The 22,968-nt window shown below is 35.7% G+C and overlaps 1 protein-coding gene across 1 annotated transcript in view; it reads right to left on the bottom strand.

The window, feature by feature from the left end:
• ERBB4 (erb-b2 receptor tyrosine kinase 4) overlaps positions 1 to 22,968 on the bottom strand; it is a 1,250,799-nt gene that overhangs the window by 784,257 nt on the left and 443,574 nt on the right. Inside the window, exon 2 of the mRNA XM_064286721.1 lies at positions 5,283 to 5,434. Coding sequence (XP_064142791.1) covers positions 5,283 to 5,434 — 152 coding nt within the window. The remainder of the gene's footprint in view (positions 1 to 5,282; positions 5,435 to 22,968) is intronic.

Here is a 22,968-nt window from a genome sequence, read left to right as displayed (position 1 = left end):
TATGATTTCTATGAAGAACTAACACTGAGGATTTTATTTCTTTTTTAAACTGACATTTTTAGATAGCATTATTTCTTGTTTATTACATGGGTAGTACAAATGGCCAAGTTCTGGACTGCTAATCAAAATGTTGGATATTCAAACCCATTCAGTGCTGTCTCAGAAAGAAGCCCTGGAGATCTGATTCTGAACCATCACAACTTGGAAAACACACGCAGTAGCTCTGCTCTGCACACATGGGGTCCCTACGAGTCAGAATCGACTCGACAACTAACATTTCTTATACTTTTTTTTTAAAAAAACTTCCTTTTAACACTGACAAATGTACAAAAGCTGACTTTTTCAAAATTTGTTACATTCTTATAACAATACGTATTATTTTATGAGAAAAGGTACCAAATTTGTTTTTATCTTTTTGCTTTAAAATTCTGTACTTTCTGACTTTTTGGAAGTCATTGCCTTTTGCTATCAACAATAGAGCGGTAATGCTGCTGATTTTAAAAGATGTCTGAACGTATTAATTTATTTTCTGATTTATTTTTAGTAATAAAAGAAACGTATACTCATTAAGATTTAAGGTTTCTAGACAACAGTAAACTGGAGCCCTGGTGGTACAGTGGTTAGGAGCTGTGGCTGCTATCCAAGCTCTATGAGGCAGTTCTACTCTGTCCTACAGGGTTGCTATGAGACAGAATCAACTTGACGGCAATGAGTGTAGACTAGTCAACACATGTCACAATAAATCACTGGTATTGTAAATTTTCCAGTCAATGCATCAACTGTTAAATCAATTTATCTCTTTATAATCTTAATATACACTATTTCCAAAACAATTTACACAAACCTGAAGTCAAGCCACAGATTACACATAGCAGTGAATGAGGACAGCTATACTCCCTTTATACACTCTACAGTACATAATACATTGCTCCACACTCAGTTGACAATATTTATTTGTCTACAGTGAATTTATAAAACATAAAAAATAAATAAATTTAGGATGTAAGAGCTGGTAGGTCAGGTACCTTTTCAGAAGCCCTGAATTATTGAATGCCAACAGGAGCGAGGAAGACCAATGGTATGACAAAAGAGAGAAAGTTCCCAAGAATTCTAATGAGGGTAAAGGTCTAACAGTTCACTCCCATTACTTGCTACATTTCATTGTGTTTTAGAGTTCACATACGTAAGACAATTGTGCAAAGTCTGCAATTTTTATGCATTGCCGTTTTCTATCATAAGCCTTAACCTTTAGTAAATAAGTTTTAGGGTCTTTTTCTAGCCAACTATGTGATGCTCCAGAGGTGGAATGTGAAACATTGTCAACTAGACATTTTTTCCAAAAAGAAATGCAAAAACTGGAGGTTACAACAAAGCTGGTTTGAAAGGTGTTTAGAGAGATAAGAATCAAGTTTGCTATAATAAAAACATCTTCAAAAGAATGCATTTCAAAATATTACAGCAAAGTACATCTAACAAAGATTAAGGAAGTATCTCCAAAACATTATGAACTCCGTTTAGATTATATATAAGTACATCCTCAATCCAATTTCAAAGGTACACTTTTGCTGTACTCTTAAGATCCTGGGAGATGTACTAGATGAGGCATTTTAGTTATAGTAAAGGAAAACAAACCAGCTAGTTTAAGGAGAAAAGGGGAAATCACTATAAGATTCCAGAAGTATCTTCTAGGCTCAATAGCTGAAATGCAACCAGTTTCAGGAGCAGACTGGAACCAGAAAACAAATGATTCCCCCATTAGTAGTTTTGGGTGTAGGCTCTCTTTCTCTGCTATCTATGTCTACCTCTGCCTGTTGGCTCTGCACAGAGAAGGGAGCTCTCTCCGATATTCACACCACAAGGCAACAGATTGCTGTATTCTAGTGCCTAAGTGGTCAAGAAACCAACTTATACAGAACTTGAATGTTCTTGGTTACAATTTCCAGTTCTCATGGGAAGGGTTTCTGTTTGACCCAGCTTGGGTCTTATGACTGTGGGTGGTGTCACACTGAAAGAGCAGGACTATCTAGAGGAGCTCACGTGTTGATCTATTAAGTATACCATATACAAAATAGGAATCTATAATTTAAGAAAGAATACTCGTTAATTTAACCATTCATTCAACAACTTAATAAACACTATATTTTAGGCACTGTTCTAGACAATGACTATCCAGATAGTGAATGAGCTAAATATGGTAAATGGGTACCTACTTTCATGCATTGTAGAATTTAGAATGATTTCAAACAAAACAAATCAAACAAAAAAAAATTTACTACTTTGGTAGTTAGAAATGAAAATAATGATGGAAAATCTTTTTAAAAACAAAATAACTTCTTAAGATCCAAAATGCAGAAATCAATTCAAGAATAAAATTTAAGACCAGTATGTCCTACAGCTGCTAACCAAAAAGTCGGCAGTTCGAATCTACCAGGTGCTCCTTGGAAACCCTATGGGACAGTTCTACTCTGTCCTGTAGGGTTGCTATGGGTCAGAATCGACTCAACTGCAATGGGCTTGGTTTGGTTTTGGATCCATAATGTCTGTATAAGCACATTATAGGCCTAGGTCATTCTTACAGAAAGGAAACTTTGACATCTCTACAAGAAGTTACTCAATGAATTGCAGTTACATAATATCTGAGAGCTATGTAATCCATAGACTACGCCAGTGAGATTTCATTACTCACCCATACAATTTAATAGTTATAAGAAATGACAGCACAATGTAAAATAACTAGATTTTCTTTATATGGATCCTTATTATCTTGTCAGTATTGGACAGATTATGTATTTTGAGAGAAGCTGCTAAGTGCACAAATGGACCATAATGTAGTTATCAGGAGGAATGAAACTTTACATTAAATGAGAGCTTATAGAATAGTCTAAGGTATAATTTGAAATGATGAGTCATCCAATACAGTAGCAGAGAAAAGAGTTCCTGCTTTCAGGTCTCAGTAAGAAAAGTAATTATGGTATGACACTGAGTTCACCAAGAAATGGAGAATGGGACACCTGGAGAGTTCTGTCGTTGGCCCACTTCTTGGTTTTATTATTTTCAATTTCCCTTGACTATTTTATCTAATCCCAAAATTTTAACTTGTCGCTTAAATGCCAACATCTCCTATATCTGGGTCTATGCTCTAAGGCTCTCTCTCTCAAATTTGATATTTTATTCTACCCCCAAACTTGCTCTTCATTCACACTAGATTGTAGGATCCATGAGGGAAGGAACCAAGTGTGATTTATTAACATGTATATCTTTACATGCCCAGGGGTTAAGACAGGATATTAAATGACTTAGGGTCTTTCTTCTAAGCCTTGATTTATGTTACTCCCATTGGAATGTCCTCTTCCACCCACCCATCTGGTAAGCCTCTATTTATCGTCTCAAGATTAAATTCAAGTTTCTCTTTGGTGAAACCTTTCCTGAATTTTCCATTCTATTCACTTTGACTCATTAAAACAGCTTATAAATTATAGAATATATTAAAAAAAGACATGTTCCTATTAGTCATTTTAATGTCTGTCACTTATAATACTCATGATTATTTTTTGTTAAGAGGTCAGAGAAATCTAGTTCAATTTATAGCAAACAGAGCAAAGCAAAAGGGAAAAATGAAGAAAACTCTACTTCTGTAGATTGCGTTTAAAAAATTTTCTCCCATTATTCTGATCTCAAAAGCCATTTCACCTATTTTATTTTCCCTGGTTCAGAATTCAGCTCTCCCAGTTAGGTTTCCTTTTCTTTAACATCATTGAGTTTCTAGTCATTTCTAACTAAACCTACAAATCAGATTCATAGACTATCAAGACTTTATTTTGATGTTTAAGAATAAACTCCATTTGATAATAATCAGTCAAGACAGGTTAGAGGTTTGCAAACAAATTTTAACAACTATTATTCAGGCACATTCCTTTGAAAAGGCTTTCTCTGAAATAGCTTGTATGTTCTCTCGCTTTGATACAACAATCCAAAACAAAAGGACAAGTTCTTTTTCAGGTGTTCTCCTTTCACAATTCAGATAACTTTTACTATCTACTTTTCATAAACTAAAACGTCATGATTAAATATCACAATTATTTAAAAGTTTCCACACATAACCTGTAGAATTGTAGCTCAATCAGCTAAGCCTGTATCAATCCCGAGAGCCATTTTATAAAAGGATATCATAGTCCTCATAGTGTTATTTAAATTTGGAACTGGATTATTTTAAAAGATTGCTACCTATCCTAGAAATATTCATTACAGACTATTGAAGACCACTGCTTTTTTAAAACTATATATCTAAGTATAGAATTATTAAAATTATTATAATTCTCTAAACAATTCACTGCCCACTAAATATTTTACTATATCTGTATTTTGTACATTTTTGTCTTGATTTTTTACAAGGCATCTCTCCTGAGAAATGTGTAAATATTATTGAAAACAGTATCAAATATATCCTAGGGAGGCTACTATATAAAATATTATCTTATGAACTCTTGTATAAAGAAAATAAATATTTAGTTGTATGAAACACCACATCCCCATCTATCTTGTCAAAGTCCTTTTTCAGTTCAGATTTTTCTATACCTGTTATGACTGAAGCAAAAATTAAGGAAGTTTAATAAAATTTTCTGTTAGAAGTATAGGCATTAGCACTAACAACGTCTTTAACAGGGTAAAGATAAATGACAACCAGAAAATAGTTTGCAAAAAGACTCAGTATCTCCAGACAACTTCATGTATACACATGTATTTGTGAGCATACATATATCAACCAATATAAGTACTTATGGATTCCTGTGATGCTAAATAATTTGTAGATTTTCGAAATCGGAGCATTTTTTTTTTCTGTAGGTAAGAGTTTTAGCCTCATTACAATAACATGAAACTGCCTAAAAAGTCCAAGGTGGCAGAAAAAGGGCAAAAGGAGATGGCTATCCAAAGTTACCACTTCTTATCTGATTGGCCTTCTCACCATCCTAGTTCTCATCCTGATAGCTTTCCTCTTGCTAGCAATTCAGAAAAAGCCAGGCTTGCTACATGTCCTGTCCTACATCCTGACAGTATCTTCTATCCGTCTCAGGACAACAGTAACTGCTCTGAACTCAGGATGTCAGTCACAATGACACTGTTACTCTTATTCTTTTCCTGGTATGCTTCAGTATCTCTTATCTTCTGGTTATAGTCACAGTTCCCTGCCAGGAAGAAGAACATAGCCACCAGGTACAAATAGGTCTGTCTTTATGCATTGTGACACCACTTTCCACTCACAAATAGGAGAAAGAGAGCTTTACCCGCAGGAAGGAGAGGTCCCGGTTGTGCTCAATGCTGGTTATCTCCAGGTTGCCCATGACTACTTCACAGTTCTCATAGTATTTGCGCAAGGCTCGGTACTGCTGTTCCAGGTCAGACAGAGAGCTCAGTTTATTCTCTGTTCCTGCACACACTGCCAAGACAAGAAGATATACATGAAGTTATATAACTTTATGGCATGTACAATGACAGTATCTCCCTCAAAACACTCAATTTCACTCTACTTGACCCCAATTCTCTGAATTAAAATACTTTTAACAGCATCAAAAGCCACAGACCCACACACTGATAAATATCTTCACCTTTATATTCCTCATTTCAGTTAAACAAACAAACAAAAAAAACAGCATGTACTAACCTCAGAGAATAATAAAGCAAGGAGAATAAAAAACAGAAACATACAGCAAGTGGATTAACTTAAAATAACCACATTTGCTGTGAGCACATAAAAGACGTATACAAAGTTTATCTTATTTATATATGACTTTCTTTAGGACTGATAATTACTCTGCTTTCTAACAGAATACCTCTATAGATGTAAATCGACTCGATGGCACTGGGGTGGGTGGGATAGATATAAATAAAATTGAAAGACTTGAAAATAATAAAATAAAATTTTTTATTTCATAAAATATTTTCTACTATAAAATATGCAGCTCTAATTTGATACATTTTCTATGCAAAAACTTGTGCCTTTAATCCCTCAATTACAAAGACTGAAATATTTATTAAAAATACTACAAAAGGATATGTACCAAAATATATACATTTATTGATGTCAAGTGGATCATCATTACATGTATTCACTAGTGTCCTGAGGTATAATGGGCTGATAATAAATGACCTCAGGCTGTCACCTTTGGAGGAAGGCTCTTGAGCCTGTCCATGTGAGAGAATGACCGCACACGTGTTTTTTTTGGTTTTTTCCTTAGAGTTGATATATTTTTATCACTTCCAGAAGTCTGACTTTTATCTATTACTTCTCATTGTATAAGTCCTTACAATTTAATGCACCAATTCTAATCTTCAACAGGGACTTAAAAAAAAAAATCAATTATGCTGTTTCCTCACGTGTCTGTCAGTTTGTCGTACTGTGGGGGCTTTGTGTGGCTGTGATGCTGGAAGCTATGCCACCGGTATTCAGATACCAGCAGGGTCACCCATGGAGGGCAGGTTTCAGCTCAGCTTCTAGACTAAGACAGACTAGGAAGAAGGACTTAGCAGTTTATTTCTGAAAAACATTAGCCAGTGAAAACCTTATGAATAGCAGTGGAACATTGTCTGATCTAGTGCTGCAAGATGAGCCCCCCAGGTTGGAAGGCACTCAAAAGATGACTGGGGAAGAGCTGCCTCCTCAAAGTAGAGTCGACCTTAATGACGTGGATGCAGTAAACCTTTCGGGACTTTCATCTGCTGATGTGGCATGACTCAAAAGGAGAAGAAACAGCTACAAACATCCATTAGTAATCGGAACCTGGAATGTACGAAGTATGAATCTAGGAAAATTGGAAATCGTCAAAAATGAAATAGGATGCATAAACATCAATATCCTAGGCATTAGTGAGCTGAAATGGACTGGTATTAGCCATTTTGAATCGGACAATCATGTAGTCTACTATGCGGGGAATGACAACTCAAAGAGGAACGGTGTTGCATTCATTGTCAAAAAGAACGTTTCAAGATCTATCCTGAAGTACAATGCTGTCAGTGATAGGATAATATCCATACACCTACGAGGAAGACCAGTTAATACGACTATTATTCAAATTGACGCACCAACCACTAGGGCCACAGACGAAGAAATAGAAGATTTTTAATCAGCTGCTACAGTCTGAAATTGATCGAACATGTAATCAAGATGCATTGATAATTAATGGTGATTGGAATGTAAAAGTTGGAAACAAAGAAGAAAGGCCAGTAGTTAGAAAATATAGCCTTGGTAATAGAAACAATGCCGGAGATGGAATGATAGAATTTTGCAAGACCAACGACTTCTTCATTGCAAGTACCTTCTTTCACCAACATAAATGGCGACCATACACATGGACCTCACCAGATGGAACACACAGAAATCAAATTGACGACATCTGTGGAAAGAGACGATGGAAAAGCTCAATATTATCAGTCAGAACAAGGCCAGGGGCCGACCGTGGAACAGACCATCAGTTGCTCATATGCAAGTTCAAGGTCAAACTGAAGAAAATCAGAGCAAGTCCACGAGAGCCAAAATATGACCTGGAGTATATCCCACCTGAATTTAGAGACCATCTGAAGAATAGATTTGACGCATTGAATACCAGACGAGTTGTGGAATGACATCAAGGACATCATCCATGAAGAAAGCAATAGGTCATTGAAAAGACAGGAAAGAAAGAAAAGACCAAGATGGATGTCAGAGGAGACTCTGAAACTTGCTCTTGAGCGTTGAGCAGCTAAAGCAAAAGGAAGAATTGATGAAGTAAAAGAACTGAACAGAAAACTTCAAAGGGCCTCTCGAGAAGACAAAGTAAAGTATTATAACAACATGTGCAAAGAGCTGGAGATGGAAAACCAAAAGGGAAGAACAAGCTCAGAGTTTCTCAAGCTGAAAGAACTGAAGAAAAAATTCAAGCTTTGAGTTGCAATAGTGAAGGATTCCATGGGGAAAATATTAAACGACGCAGGAAGCATCAAAAGAAGATGGAAGGAATATACAGAGTCATTATACCAAAAAGAATTAGTCGATATTCAACCATTTCAAGAGGTGGCATATGATCAGGAACCGATGGTATTGAAGGAAGAAGTCCAAGCTGCTCTGAAGGCATTGGTGAAAAACAAGGCTCCAGAAATTGATGAAATATCAATTGAGATCTTTCAACAAACAGATGCAGCGCTGGGGGTGCTCACTCATCTATGCCAAGAAATATGGAAGACAGCTTCCTGGCCAACTGACTGGAAGAGATCCATATTTATGCCTATTCCCAAGAAAGGAGATCCAACTGAATGTGGAAATTATAGAACAATATCATTAATATCACTTGCAAGCAAAATTTTCCTGAAGATCATCCAAAAACGGCTGCAGCAGTATAACGACAGGGAACTGCCAGAAATTCAGGTCGGTTTCAGATGGGGACGTGGAAGCAGGGATATCATTGCTGATGTCAGATGGATCCTGGCTGAAAGCAGAGAATACCAGAAGGATGTTTCCCTGTGTTTTATTGACTATGCAAAGGCATTCGACTGTGTGGATCATAACAAACTATGGATAACACTGCAAAGAATGGGAATTCCAGAACACTTAATTGTGCTCATGAGGAACCTTTACATAGATCAAGAGGCAGTTAATCGGACAGAACAAGGGGATACTGATTGTTTTAACATTAGGAAAGGTGTGCGTCAGGGTTGTATTCTTTCATCATACCTATTTAATCTGTATAAATGCTGAACAAATAATACGAGAAGCTGGACTATATGAAGAAGAACAGGGCATCAGAATAGGAGGAAGACTCATTAAAAAGCTGCATTATGCAGATGACACAACCTTGCTTGCTGAAAGTGAAGAGGACTTGAAGCACTTACTAATGAAGATCAAAGACCACAGCCTTCAGTATGGATTATGCCTCAACATAAAGAAAACAAAAATCCTCACAACTGGACCAACGAGCAACATCATGATAAACGGAGAAAAGATTGAAGTTGTCAAGGACTTCATTTTACTTGGATCCACAATCAACAGACATGGAAGCAGCAGTCAAGAAATCAAAAGACGCATTGCATTGGGCAAATCTGCTGCAAAGGACCTCTTCAAAGTGCTGAAGAGCAAAGATGTCACCCAGAAGACTAAGATGCGCCTGACCCAAGCCATGGTATTTTCAATCACATCATATGCATGTGAAAGCTGGACAATGAATAAGGAAGACTGAAGAAGAGTTGACGCCTTTGAATTGTGGTGTTGGTGAAGAATATTGAATATACCACGGACTGCCAAAAGAACAAACAAATCTGTCTTCGAAGAAGTGCAGCCAGAATGCTCCTTAGAAGCAAGGATGGCGAGACTGCATCTTACATACTTCGGACATGTTGTCAGGAGGGATCAGCCCCTGGAGAAGGGGATCATGCTTGGCAGAGTACAGGGTCAGCGGAAAAGAGGAAGACCCTCAACAAGATGGATTGACACAGTGGCTGCAAGAATGAGCTCAAGCATAACAAGGATTGAAAGGATGGCCCAGGACCGGGCAGTGTTTCGTTCTGTTGTGTATAGGATCGCTATGAGTCGGAACCGACTCGATGGCACCTAACAACAACAACAACATTATGACACTTGTAATAATAGTAGGAAAGCTAAAGAAAATAGATGTGAATGAATCTTCTTTAAGTGTGTTGCATAATATACTGAATTTAAGCAAAGTACAGAATATAAACTACAAAGACAGTGGGAACATGGAGGTGGAGCTTGGTAGCAAGGTTACATACACATTTGCGTGTCATACACGCAGAAATGACAATAAGGTAATGATGCCAAATGTTTCTCTTTAATGTGCCATCTTTGAGCTGCTCTCTCCTTCATTCCCTCCTGCGTGCCAAGCCCCTCATAAACCATGCTGGGATATACTTACAGCTTTCGAGATTGCAGTTGTTATAGAGTGATAAGGACAGACACTATGGCAGACTTGTAGAATCCCCAATATCCATTCTCTCCTTCGTTGACAGTAATAGACTGTCCAATTTTTAGCTGAGTATGTGGCCCTCTTAAATAGAGATTACATTTATGGCTTCTTCTTGCAAGTAAGTTTGCCAAAGGACTAAAATTTGACATGCTGTATCACTCCTTCCAAAAACTTTATTTAAACTATGGTTGGAGCCTACCTTTGTCTCCTTTCTTCTTCATACCTTCCTCCTACCTGCCGCCTGGAATGCAGATGTGATGGTTTAAACCTGAACCCCTCTGTGGACCATAAGTATGAGATACACACTTTAGAGATGGCAGAGAAATAAGATAAAAGGAATCTGGTGCCCTAATGACTTCACGGAGAAAAGTCATCATACTACCCATGGACCACATAACTTTATGCTCTTATTGTATCTTATTTAAGCCACTATCATTTTTGTTTTTTTCTTAAACTGCAGCCAAATCTAATCCTGATTACTAGGAAATTAAAATTGTAGGAAGTAAAAGAGTGAATGTGATATGAAGACACAGGTAGCAGGTATAGGGCTACCATCTGAGAAAGATAACAGCGTATGGAGGATACACTGGTTAAAGTATCAGATGTTGTTGTTGGGTATGGTCGAGTAGATTCTGACTCATAGTGACCCCATGTGACAGAGTAAAATTGGATTTACTGCCTCACAGGATCTGCTAGAAGCAGGTTCCCAGGACTTTCTCCCAGGCAGCTGCTGGAAGGGTTCAAAATGCCAGCCTTTCAGTTAGCAGCAGAGCACTTAACCATTTTACCACCAGGACTCCTTAAAGTATCAGATAACAATATATAATTTTACCATTATATATATTTATATATGATGCTATGTATATATGCACTATACACATACGCACACATAATTTTAAGCTCTTACAAATAAATGTGAAATTTTCTCAATGATAGAAAAATATGTCTTGGCATCCATTTAATAGACATTTTTTTCACATTATGAACTAATTAATGTTTTTACTAATGACTTGGTAAGTTAGAGAATAAGCCCCCACTTAACCTGCAAAGTAGTTTCTGTTGTGATATCATCTATTTTTGAATCTTTAAATATAATAGTAATTATTATATTATCTAATTATATTTTAAAGCATTTTTGTGTGTTTTTTTTTTTAATGGTGTTAATCAGATTTTACAAAGAAGCCGACATACAGACATTAAAGTAGTTAGCATAATAACATAAGTTATTATTTAGAGAGAGACAGGGCTCGGGATTCCTAGAGACCTCCTCTCAATCCTAAACACAATATATTTCTCTTATACTAGGCTACCTTGAACACTTCCAGAATTTATTAAACATACATTTCCAGAGAAAAAAATAATAGTTTGTTATAACACATTCAGAAGGAAAATGATCTGAAAAATCATAACATTTATGCTAATAGATGTTTCTCCCAAAATTTATTCATGCTTTTATAGAGAAGGTCAGAATATATCAAATATTTTGGAAACCTTTTCATTGGGATGTTTATATATGGGATTTTTATATCTGATATTTTAATTATAGGTTTTATCATCAATTAAAAGAAACGTGAAAAAAAAAAGTTGGAATACGGTCTTTAGATACACTTTGGGAGTGTTGTAGCAGATTTAAGCTGTGTCATCTAGTTGATTCCGACTCATAGCAACCCTATGGGACAGAGTAGAGCAGAACTGCGGCATAGGGTTTCTGAGGGGCAGCTGGTGGATTCGAACTGCCAACCTTTAGATTAGCAGCCAAAGCTTAACCACTGTGCCACCAAGGCCCCGTAGCTAGGTTTCCTGCTGCTTAATTACCGTCAACAGTATTTGTATTAAACTATAAATTTGCTCTCATTGGATTTTAAAATAATTGAAATTTGTATATCATAAAATCCACCTAATAGAACCTTCTCAACAGACATATTTAATAAATTTATAAAGATATTGTTATAAATTTTCTAGGGGAAATAAAATCAAGATTATGGATTATGAGCATAACAAAGAGAGCCTCTAGAAAAAACTGAAGAAAAAAAAATACCTGAAATTTGATCTTGACTGATAAAAAGCATGTACATGAATTAGTTATTTCTCCTGCTTATGTTGAATACCATTGCAGTTATCAACGGAAATTCATTTCTTTTCTGAGCATTTGTTAGTTTTAATAATAAAGGACCCTCTATAGAACAAGTAAAATGTTCACAGAATCCATTTTGCAGTTTCACTTTGAACTGAATAAAGGCTGTCAAGCAACCAAGCAGAAGAGTTAAAAAGACTTAAGTCAAAAACATGTAACTTAACTAGAATTTAATCTTTCCTATACGAAAAGATGGCACAAAACCGGGCAACATTTCATTCTGTTATACATAAGGTCATCATGACTTGGAGCTGACTCGATGGCAACTAACAACGGTATGAAGAGTAAATTTTTAAGAGCTGTATCCAAGATGGCTGGTAGTTCACATCCACCAGCTGCTCCTTGGAAACACTATGGGGCAGTTCTATTCTGTCCCATAGGGTCTCCATGAGCCAGAATCAACTTGACAGCAACGGGTTTTGGTATATCCAATATTGATCATTATCTATTGCAATGCAAATATTCAATCCTCCAAAAACTAAGTATTTAAAATAACTATGGCATGTTTTCCATTCTGTATATATGAAAAAAGAGAAGTAAATAATAGGCAAATATTTGAATCTGTATATTTTAATTCATGGTAAGTTCTTATTGTTGTTGCTATACGTTCAGTTAAATATTCTGCATAGTCTAAATACATAGAATTTTTTTAAATTTCACATATAGGACATATGTTATCCTAAATTACAGTCATCTATAAGAAACGAGTTAATATATTAATATTATTTTGTATCCACTGAGCTACGTAGCAACATACCTTGCAAAAAATGTTATTTAATAATATTTAATTGCTATAGAAAACAATTATAATTGGTATTCATAAAATCGCCCTCAACTCAATAAAGTTGCTGTTGTTCAATCAATTTTTCACTGTATTTTGTAGATACTATATTAAATCAGAAAGGGGAAATGAGTTGGGAGTCCTGTTGGCACAGTGGTTAAGGTGCTTGACTGTTAAGCAAAATGTCGGCAGTTCGAAAACACCGGGGGCTCTGTGGGAGAAATATGTGGCAGTCTGATTCTATAAAGATTCTAGCCTTAGATACTGTATTAAAATGGAAATGAGGATATTTGGAATTATTTTTCAACCACCACCACAACAAAGGACCATCAATAAACAGAAACTTTAATTAATCACAATACCCTCTTCCTTAAACATTCTCATCAGGAGGTTTCATTACACACAGTCCAAGTGAGGAAATATTTTTGTCTCAGTAAGGCTGTTTTTTTATGTTTGATCCAAACCACCTAGATTCAAAAATATATTCATAATAATGTGTATCTTGAAAGACAGACTTGATTTTAAAAGAACTGATTTGGATAGACACATAAAAATCAATCATGCCCTTCCCGAAGCCTTCACTGAGGGCCTCACCACTTCCATTTGTCAATCGATTTTACAATCAGGCAAGGTATACAAGACAATGTTTAAACCATCAGGTTTCATTGATTTCACAAAGCTGTTTATCAAAACAAAATTGAAAATTCTTCTTCACCAGCCAAAACAACTTTAACAAAATCTAGCCCTGTTGGCAGCACTATTATAAAGTCCATAAACTATAAACCTTATACTAGTTCAAGCTTCAAAAATCTTGAATTTACATGTGCTCCCTAGAGTGTACATTCCAAATGTAACTCCAGGAGTATAGCTATATGTGAGGCCTTAATAAAATCACCAATTATTCTACTTAGTATTAATTCAGTTACAAATAGAGCTATAGTTGTAAACATGGGCCTTTTATTCATCTTGACTTAAGTTTTATATCCAGCAGTGAGTGAACTACTTAATCTTCATTCAATAAAAAATTAAGGCTATAATTCGAGTGTGTAGCAATACAAAGATGGTGAGTTGAAATTATTCATTTGATTCAAGCAGGAAAATATAATTGAAGCAAGATGAAAAAAGTTAATAATATCCATATTAATACTAAAAATCAATTACGATGCCAGGTTTGTTATGGTTATTGAAACCAGCACTCCATTCGTTTACCAAAGAAAGAATGCAAGAAGAAAAAAAAAGACATCAAATTTTTGCTTACCTTTTAAATCAAATGCTTATCAAGGATATCAATTAAGAAATGAATAATTATTTAGCATCTACTGTGTACCTAGTCTCATGTAAAAAATATGTTGATAAAAAAATACTCTAAAATCTTTGCTAAGGGCTCATGTAGTTACACAAGGTACAGTGTAATTATGTGCCATCAAGTCAATTCCAGCTCATAGTGACTCTATGAGACAGAGTAGAACTGCTTCACAGGGTTTCCTAGGCTGTAATCTTTATAGGAGTAGATTCCAGGGCTCCTTACAAGGCACATAGTATATATAAACCACGCACATATTCTGTGTGCATAATTCAGGGACTGTCCGCACAAAAAGGACCCCTGGTGTGTAGTGGTTAAGAGCTCGACTGTTTACCAAAAAGGCTGGCAGTTTATAACCCCTAGCCACTCCTTGGAAACTGTATTTGCCAGTTCTTCCCTGTCTTATAGGGTCACTATGAGTTGGAATTGACTCCACGGCAATGGGTTGGTTAGTTAGCCTGCACAAAAATACCTGGTAACCTGATAAAAATTCTCTAATTTTTCAATCCAATGTAATTGTGATAAGTATTTTCTCTTTCAGATGTGTTAACATAATAATAGGGTTTAGATTAATGCACACTGTTGAGCACTTAAAAATTTGGAGTGTGGTAAAGCTCAAAACATAAAATATTTAAAGAGCACAAACGAAGCAATTAACATTTTCAGTGACTATTATGAGTGCTATTATATTTACGTGGACACAGCAGGTTTTGTCGGCTCTCTGTTCAAAACATATCCCCAAATGGGGCAAACTTTGCCGCACCCACTGCTATGGTCATTTAGTCCAAGCCACTGCTCTCTCTCACCTGGACTTTGGCAGTAGCCTCCTAACTGACCTGTATTCCCTACTTGCCCCCTTTAGTTCATTCTCCACGTAGGCACCTCAGTGATTTTTTAAAAAACAAATTTTTCATGTTTCTTATTGAAAATACTGCTCAGCTTCTAATCACAAAAAATTCTCACCATAGCCTGTAAAAACCTGTATTCAGGTTTTTGCTCAAAAGTCTCCTTTTCAGAAAAGCCTTCTTTGACTACCTTACCTCTAAAATATGCAACTGCTTTCCATACATGGCACTCTGTCTTCTCCTTCATTTCTGTTTCATTGTCATCTCACAGTACGTTATACGTTTGCTGTGTACTTGCTTATTGTTTGTCTCTACATTCAAATCCAGTCTCCACAGGAGACAGGCCCTTTGACTGCTTAACACCTGGAAGAGCAGTCACATCATAGGTCACTAATCAATATTTGTTGAATTAATAAATGGATTTCGGAGTCACTGAGAAACAGAATTGAGCCAGCATGAAGCTCTGGCTCCTCTTTTTTTTTTTAAGTTGAGTGAATGTGAGCAAGTCACTCCCTCATAGAGTCTCAGCTTTTATGTGTTTATACAGGGGGTTTGTAAGCTGAGTGTTGTTAGCAATGCAATCCAGTTTTGAGGATTAATTCACAGGGCTTAAAGTCTATCTCTAGCATTTGGAATCTGGCTCAATCACTGGACTGAAATGTAATCCTGGACAAATTTCTTGGACTCTCTGTGGTTCATTTTCTTCATCTGGTAAAATGGGCATAACAACAGCCTCCACCTCAAGGACTGCTGTGAGGATTAAACGAGTCAATACACATAACTTGCTTTACAGCATCTGTCTCATTGACACTGTTCAATAAATACTACTGTTATTTACTCAAATATATAGTATATGTGCACACTGTGGTATATCAAATAAAAGTAAAACACAAAGCCTCCATGGTGATGTACTGAAATCAGTCTGATATAAAGGAACGAACACTAGGAAAGGAGAGGGAGAGAGGAGGCCAGGACTTCTTTCCTTTCTTCAATACTCTAGCTATACAAACATAGACAATCAATTTCTTCTCTTTGGGTTCAATTCGCTCTTCCCCTTAAATAGGAGTTGATCTCCAGGTTCCTTCCAACTAAAAAATTTTGCAATTGAATTTATTTCTAAAATACAACTCCACATTATGTATTGAGCTACACACAGTGAATGCCCTTGAGGAGGTCACACTTTGGCAGTTTTTTTTACATAAGGTTAAACACACACTTATGCAAAATAACCCAACAATTCTATTCATATGTATATCCCTAGAGAAATGACAATTTATGTTTATATGAAAACATACCTGAATGCTTATCAGAGCTCTATTCAAATTTGCTAAAAACTAGAAATAACCCAAATGTCCTTCAATGGGTGAATGATAAAGTGTTTTTAAACAGTAAAAATGAATGAATGATTGATAGAACAACAATATGGAACACTTGCAAAGATTTTAATCTAACTGAAAGAAGCTAGCCTCAAAAGCCTACATACTGTAAGATTGCATTTATATGACATTCATTATTCAAGAAAAAAATTTATAAGGATAGAGAATAGATCAGCTAGGGGTTAGGGGTGGAGTGAAGGTTTGACTGAACAGGGGATAAATAATAAGGGATATTTTAGGGGTGATGGAACTGTTGTATATACTGACTGTGGTGGTGATTACAAAGATCTATACAAGAATGAACCGAGCAGTGTTTCGTTCGGTTGTACATAGGGTTGCTATGAATTGGAACTGACTCGACGTTACCTAACAACAACAACATACATGAATTAAAGGAGCTTTGGCGGCACATTGGTTAAGCGTTTGGCTGCTAGCCAAAAGGTCTGTAGTCAGAACCCACCAGTGGGTCCACAGGAGAAAAGACTTTATGATCTGCTCCTGTAAGGATTACAGCCTAGGAAACCCTATAGGCCAGTTCTAGTCTGTCATATAGAGTCTCTACAGCATACATGAATTAAAATTCACAGAACTATACACCAAAAACAAAAAAGTAAATTTCATTAATGTAAATTAAAGCACATGTGTGCACATACACATACAAGTATGCTTGATTGTGTAACAAAGTTAAATATGTCCCTTTACATAAATCACAAAACTTTCTGATTATGGTTGTTCCTAGATATTTTATATTTTTGTTCTTTTAGGAAGTATTTTTATCATATTATTGAATTGGTTATTACTTCAATTTATAAAAAAAAGAAAGCGTAATGTCTATTGTATGTTTTTTTCCCTTAATCTGGCTACCATGCTAAATACTTGGGAAAACCCTGGTGACATAGTGGTTAACAGCTACAGTTACTAACCAAAAGGGCAGCAGTTCAAATCCACCAGGCACTCGTTGGAAACCAGGTGGGGCAGTTCTACTCTGTCCTATAGGGTCGCTATGAGTCGGAATCAACTCGATGGCAACGGGTTTGGTTTTTTGTTTGTTTGGTTTCAAATCTGTTTTTTTGATTGAGTCTCTTGATTTATCCAGGTCTGCAATCATATTATTTTATTCTCTTGGCTGGTACTGGTCTGCTTTTCTAGAAAAATCTTTGGAGGTAATAGACATAACAATCATTCCTATCTGTTTTCTAACATTCATGGAAATGCATCCCTTGTCACAGCATGTATTTTTTTCAGGTTATATGTTTTAGAATTCTACTTTACAAGGGGTTTTATTTCAGACTTCAATGTTGAAGTTTATCATGTATTTTTTGGCATTTTTGGAAAAAAAATTTTTTTAACTTCTTAAAGTGAATTATTAACGAATTTCAAATATCAAACCATCTTTGTATTCCTGGAATGAACCACACTGAACCATCACAGTTATTCCATTAAGGTACTTCTGAGTTTTATTTGCTCCTGCTTTATTTGTACTGTTTGTTTTTAATATTAAAAGATGTATACCAATGATTTTAAATATTTTTTATCAGATATCATTAGGCTCAAAATGAAAATAATTGAAATGGGCATATATTTCAGAAAATTTATATTTTACATATTAAAATTTAAAAGTATTAAGGAAATAAAAATATTAATACCAAAATAGGAAATATTTTATGATTTACATTGTATAAGGCTAGAAATAATATATTTTCAATGTAACAATTGGTTATTTTTTTATAAGAAAATAAATGACCCCATAAAGTCTCTCTTTATTCTCTCTCACTGCTTTACTGACTTCCAAAATGACAAATCACACTATTTGTGGAAATAACTAAAAGCCTTTCTAAACAAAACCTGAGCCAAATGAAAAAGGACATTTGGCATCATAGACCTTCACTAATAGAGTTGTAGCTAGGGAAGACATAGTCATTCTATACCAAGACTGAAGAAAGGCAAGTCTATAGACTATATATTCTGCTGTTGAGCTATCTAAAATATCTCTGTATTTTACCTCTTTTGTTTATTTGCAGTTGTTCCTGAATACCCTCAAGCATCCTTAAACTGATAAATGACATTGAAAGAGAAATAAGTTTATTATCAGAGACTATCACACAAAATGATAGCTATAAATATTATGCATGAGTGACTCTTAATTAAGAATTATATGTTTTGTGAGTCATCTACCCTAATCCCATCTTCCCAATATAGTAGGTTATTCTTCTAATTTGTCCATTTTATATTTCAAATATTAGCTTACAAATATTAAAATAATTGCAAATGATTTTAAATATATTATGTGGAACATCGACAATTGACTTTTAACTCTTTACACATAATTTTTAGTTTTTTTAATTGTTTTCATGCTTTTACATATTTGATTAGGTTTTTCTTCTTAAATTATGTTCCATAAAATTCCTATGTTGAACGTTGAGAAGATAAAACAATACCAAGTCTTCCTAGATTTAGAAATTATATTTCTATCATCTGTACTTGTATGAAACAATATTCCCTGTTACCACTACCTTGTACTATTTCCACCAAGCCATTTTTTTTTAACCTTCCCCTCCCACCCTCACAAACATGTGCATAAAAAGTCCTTCTTATTTATTTTATATTGTTTTCTGTCAAAGTGCTAGGCCCTTAACTTTAATGTAGGTACTGGACTTGACAAGCAATTAAAGCAAACAATTTCCACTCATCAAGGCTTGCCAAATGACTCATCTGCCATCTGCCCCATCTGACTCTCCTTGAGGTCTTGCTGTGAATCTGGATGCACTCTCTCAGATTAAGAGGGACAGTTCAAACCTCCAAGCTGTTAGAATGCCAGTGGAAGATAAGTATGTAAACAGTAGTAACCATCTTTCTTCTCTAGTTTATCACACCTTCAACCATCCCCCTGTGTGTAATAAAAGCCAGCCCGATTGTGATGCCTTGTCACTGTGAAACCTTTGCCAGTGGCAGTGTGTGTGGTTTTTCCTGTTAAGAAGTATTTAAAAGAATTAGCCTAGATGGTCTTAATATGATACTATACTCATATATCAAGGCTGGTTTCCTAAGCATTGACGAATATGCACATTAAGAAATGGACTATGGCCCATCTCTTCCATTGGTGCAGAAGGAGCTCCTTTTTCATACTTTCCATGGACAAATGTTTACTCTGGGCTGATAATGTGTGCTAGGCACTTTTTACGGATAGTCAATCATGCTATAATAGTAATAGGCAAATTGAGAAACAGCAAAAGAGAAATATGGCACAGCTGTCGCCACATGCTTCTTTTAGGGTTTCTTTTATGGCATTCTCTACCCCAGGGCCACTGGTGCCTCTGTGTAAATACATTATGATGTTCCTCCTCTGGGTGCAATAACCCCATGCCAGGGCACATGGTTTTGTGATCAGAATGTGGGATGCATTTAATTTCCACCTGGTCCCCAGTCCAGATACAGATTTTCAGTGATGGACCGCCGTAACTATAAACAGAAGACCTGGTTCACCCCACTACCTTGGATCATCTACCCAAACTTGCTCATTCAAGGTAAAAAAAAAAAAAAAAAATTCAAGGTAAAGTTGTATGTAAATAAGTTTTAACAACTCATTTGAATCAAAAGGAAAGCATGTTAGTGTTAGAAATGGGGTGAGGGGAAGGGGTGCAACAGACAACATTATTGACTGAAGACCTTTTTCTGTATCTTCAGGTACTCTACATATTGTCTACGCTAAGTGAGATCACCCTTTAACAAAGCTTTTTGGGTGTTTTAGAAGCTAATTACTAGTAACGTAACCCTCTTGGATGAGGAATAAAAAACATCCACCTGACATATACTATGTAAGAAAATATGGCATGTCATAATTTATTTTAAATTGTTTTCTCATAACCCAAAGTCATTATTTTAAAACCAGATTTCATAATTTCTGGCAGAGTAGTTCCTCTAAAACAGATTTAGATGAGCACTGGGGGGTTTTTTTACACCACAATCAACTTTAGACAGTACTTGCAATAAGGTGTTTGATAAGGTGATAGTCAACACTAGGCAATATCTATCATGCAATCATTTGTTCTTTCATGAAATTATTCAGCAAACATTAACTGGGTATTCACAACGTGTGAGGCCCTGGCCTAGGTGTGAAAGGAGTAGTAAATAAATAAGATCTATACCTCAAATTTTTTAATATCAATTGAGATGTTTCAGCAAACAGATGCAGCGCCGGAGGTGCTCACTCGTCTATGCCAAGAAACATGGAAGACAGCTTCCTGGCCAACTGACTGGAAAAGATCCATATTTATGCCTATTCCCAAGAAAGGTGATCCAATCAAATGTGGAAATTATAGAACAATATCATTAATATCACACATAAGCAAAATTCTGCTGAAGGTCGTTCAAAAACGGCTGCAGCAGTATAACAACAGGGAACTGCCAGAAATTCAGGCCGGTTTCAGAAGGGGACGTGGAACCAGGGGTATCATTGCTGATGTCAGATGGATCCTGGCTGAAAGCAGAGAATACCAGAAGGATATTTATCTGTGTTTTATTGATTATGCAAAGGCATTTGACTATGTGGATCATAACAAACTATGGATAACACTGCTAAGAATGGGAATTCCAGAACACTTAATTGTGCTCATGAGGAACCTTTACATAGATCAAGAGGCAGTTGTTCAGACAGAACAAGGGGATACTGATTGGTTTAAAGTCAGGAAAGGTGTGAGTCAGGGTTGTATTCTTTTATCACACCTATTTAATCTGTTTGCTGAAAAAATAATACGAGAAGCTGGACTATATGAAGAAGAACGGGGCATCAGGATTGGAGAAGACTCATTAACAACCTGTGTTATACAGATGACACAACCTTGCTTGCTGAAAGTGAAGAGGACTTGAAGCACTTACTAATGAAGATCAAAGACCACAGCCTTCAGTATGGATTATGCCTCAACATAAAGAAAACAAAAATCCCCACAACTGGACCAATGAGCAACATCATGATTAATGGAGAAAAGATTGAAGTTGTCAAGGATTTCATTTTACTTGGATCCACAATCAACAGCCATGGAAGCAGCAGTCAAGAAATCAAAAGACGCATTGCATTGGGCAAATCTGCTGCAAAGGACCTCTTCAAAGTGCTGAAGAGCAAAGATGTCACCCTGAAGACTAAGGTGCGCCTGACTCAAGTCATGGTATTTTCAATAGCATCATATGTATGTGAACGTGGACAATGAATAAGGAAGACTGAAGAAGAGTTGATGCCTTTGAATTGTGGTGTTGGTGAAGAATATTGAATATACCACGGACTGCTAAAAGAACAAACAAATCTGTCTTCGAAGAAGTGCAGCCAGAACGCTCCTTAGAAGCAAGGATGGCGAGACTGCATCTTACATACTTCGGACATGTTGTCAGGAGGGATCAGTCCTTGGAGAAGGGCATTATGCTTGGCAGAGTACAGGGTCAGCAGAAAAGAGAAAGACCCTCAACAAGATGGATTGACACAGTGGCTGCAAGAATGAGCTCAAGCATAACAAGGATTGAAAGGATGGCCCAGGACTAGGCAGTGTTTCGTTCTGTTGTGCATAGGATCGCTATGAGTTGGAACTGACTCAACGGCACCTAACAACAAGAACATATCTGAAATTTATAACATTTTGCTTTCTTTTACAAAACATCTAAAATTGATGGGAGTAATACTATGATAGAAATTTGGTTAAGTTTCTATTAAAGATAAATAATACCTTTTCTCAGTTTTTCTGTGCCACTGGACCAGAACCATAATCAAAGTCAAAATTAATTTTACCTAAAATAAAACATAAAGCAAGAAATCAATGCAGGAAATATACATCATTGTGTGTTGTAAAAGATGGAGACTTGTGAAACTGAGAAATGAGGAGTGAGTTCGACTCTCTGGCAGGTCTTTATTACAGTAGTAAATGATACTATCGATCAATTTGCCAGCATCCACATCTGGAGAAATACCATACCCTACACTTGCTTTATTCAGCTAATTGAAAAACAAAATGAAACAATATCAGTTTTAGTTTAACAGGAACTTTTGAGAGTCTGTGCAAATAAGCATAAAATAAAATGATCTATATTATATAACTGGCAAAAGTGGATATATACCAAAAAAAAAGTTCTAGAAGAGTAAGTAAAAACTTTAAACTAAATCACTTGATGTTTACCTAACAACTATTTTTAATCTAGTCACACCACAAATTTGATCAGTTTTAAAATTTGAAGCACTCCTATTCTGAACATGATTCATTTTTAATTCCTGACACAAAAATAATATGTATTAAGGAAAAATTATACAGATAAACGCCTCTTTCATTATAGAATTCAGGTTTATACTGATATTTTCTGCCAGGATAAAACAGAATCAATTCTCTGTTACATTCTTAGCAAATGTTCATTTTTTTTAGAGGTATCTATCATCTGATTATAACCTGTAAAGAAGACTTATTGCAAATTAAACTATGATTACTGAATCTCCTGTTTAAATGTATTATTTTTTTCACAAATAAGTCTCTTGTACCTGTATTTTTTTTTTATTGCTATGGTTTCAAAAATAAAACAATAACACTTAATACAAACAATCATTTTTCA

This window comes from Loxodonta africana, chromosome 6, assembly GCF_030014295.1.
Source record: "Loxodonta africana isolate mLoxAfr1 chromosome 6, mLoxAfr1.hap2, whole genome shotgun sequence".
Lineage (NCBI taxonomy): Eukaryota > Metazoa > Chordata > Mammalia > Proboscidea > Elephantidae > Loxodonta > Loxodonta africana.
This window is presented reverse-complemented; position numbering and strand designations above follow the sequence as displayed.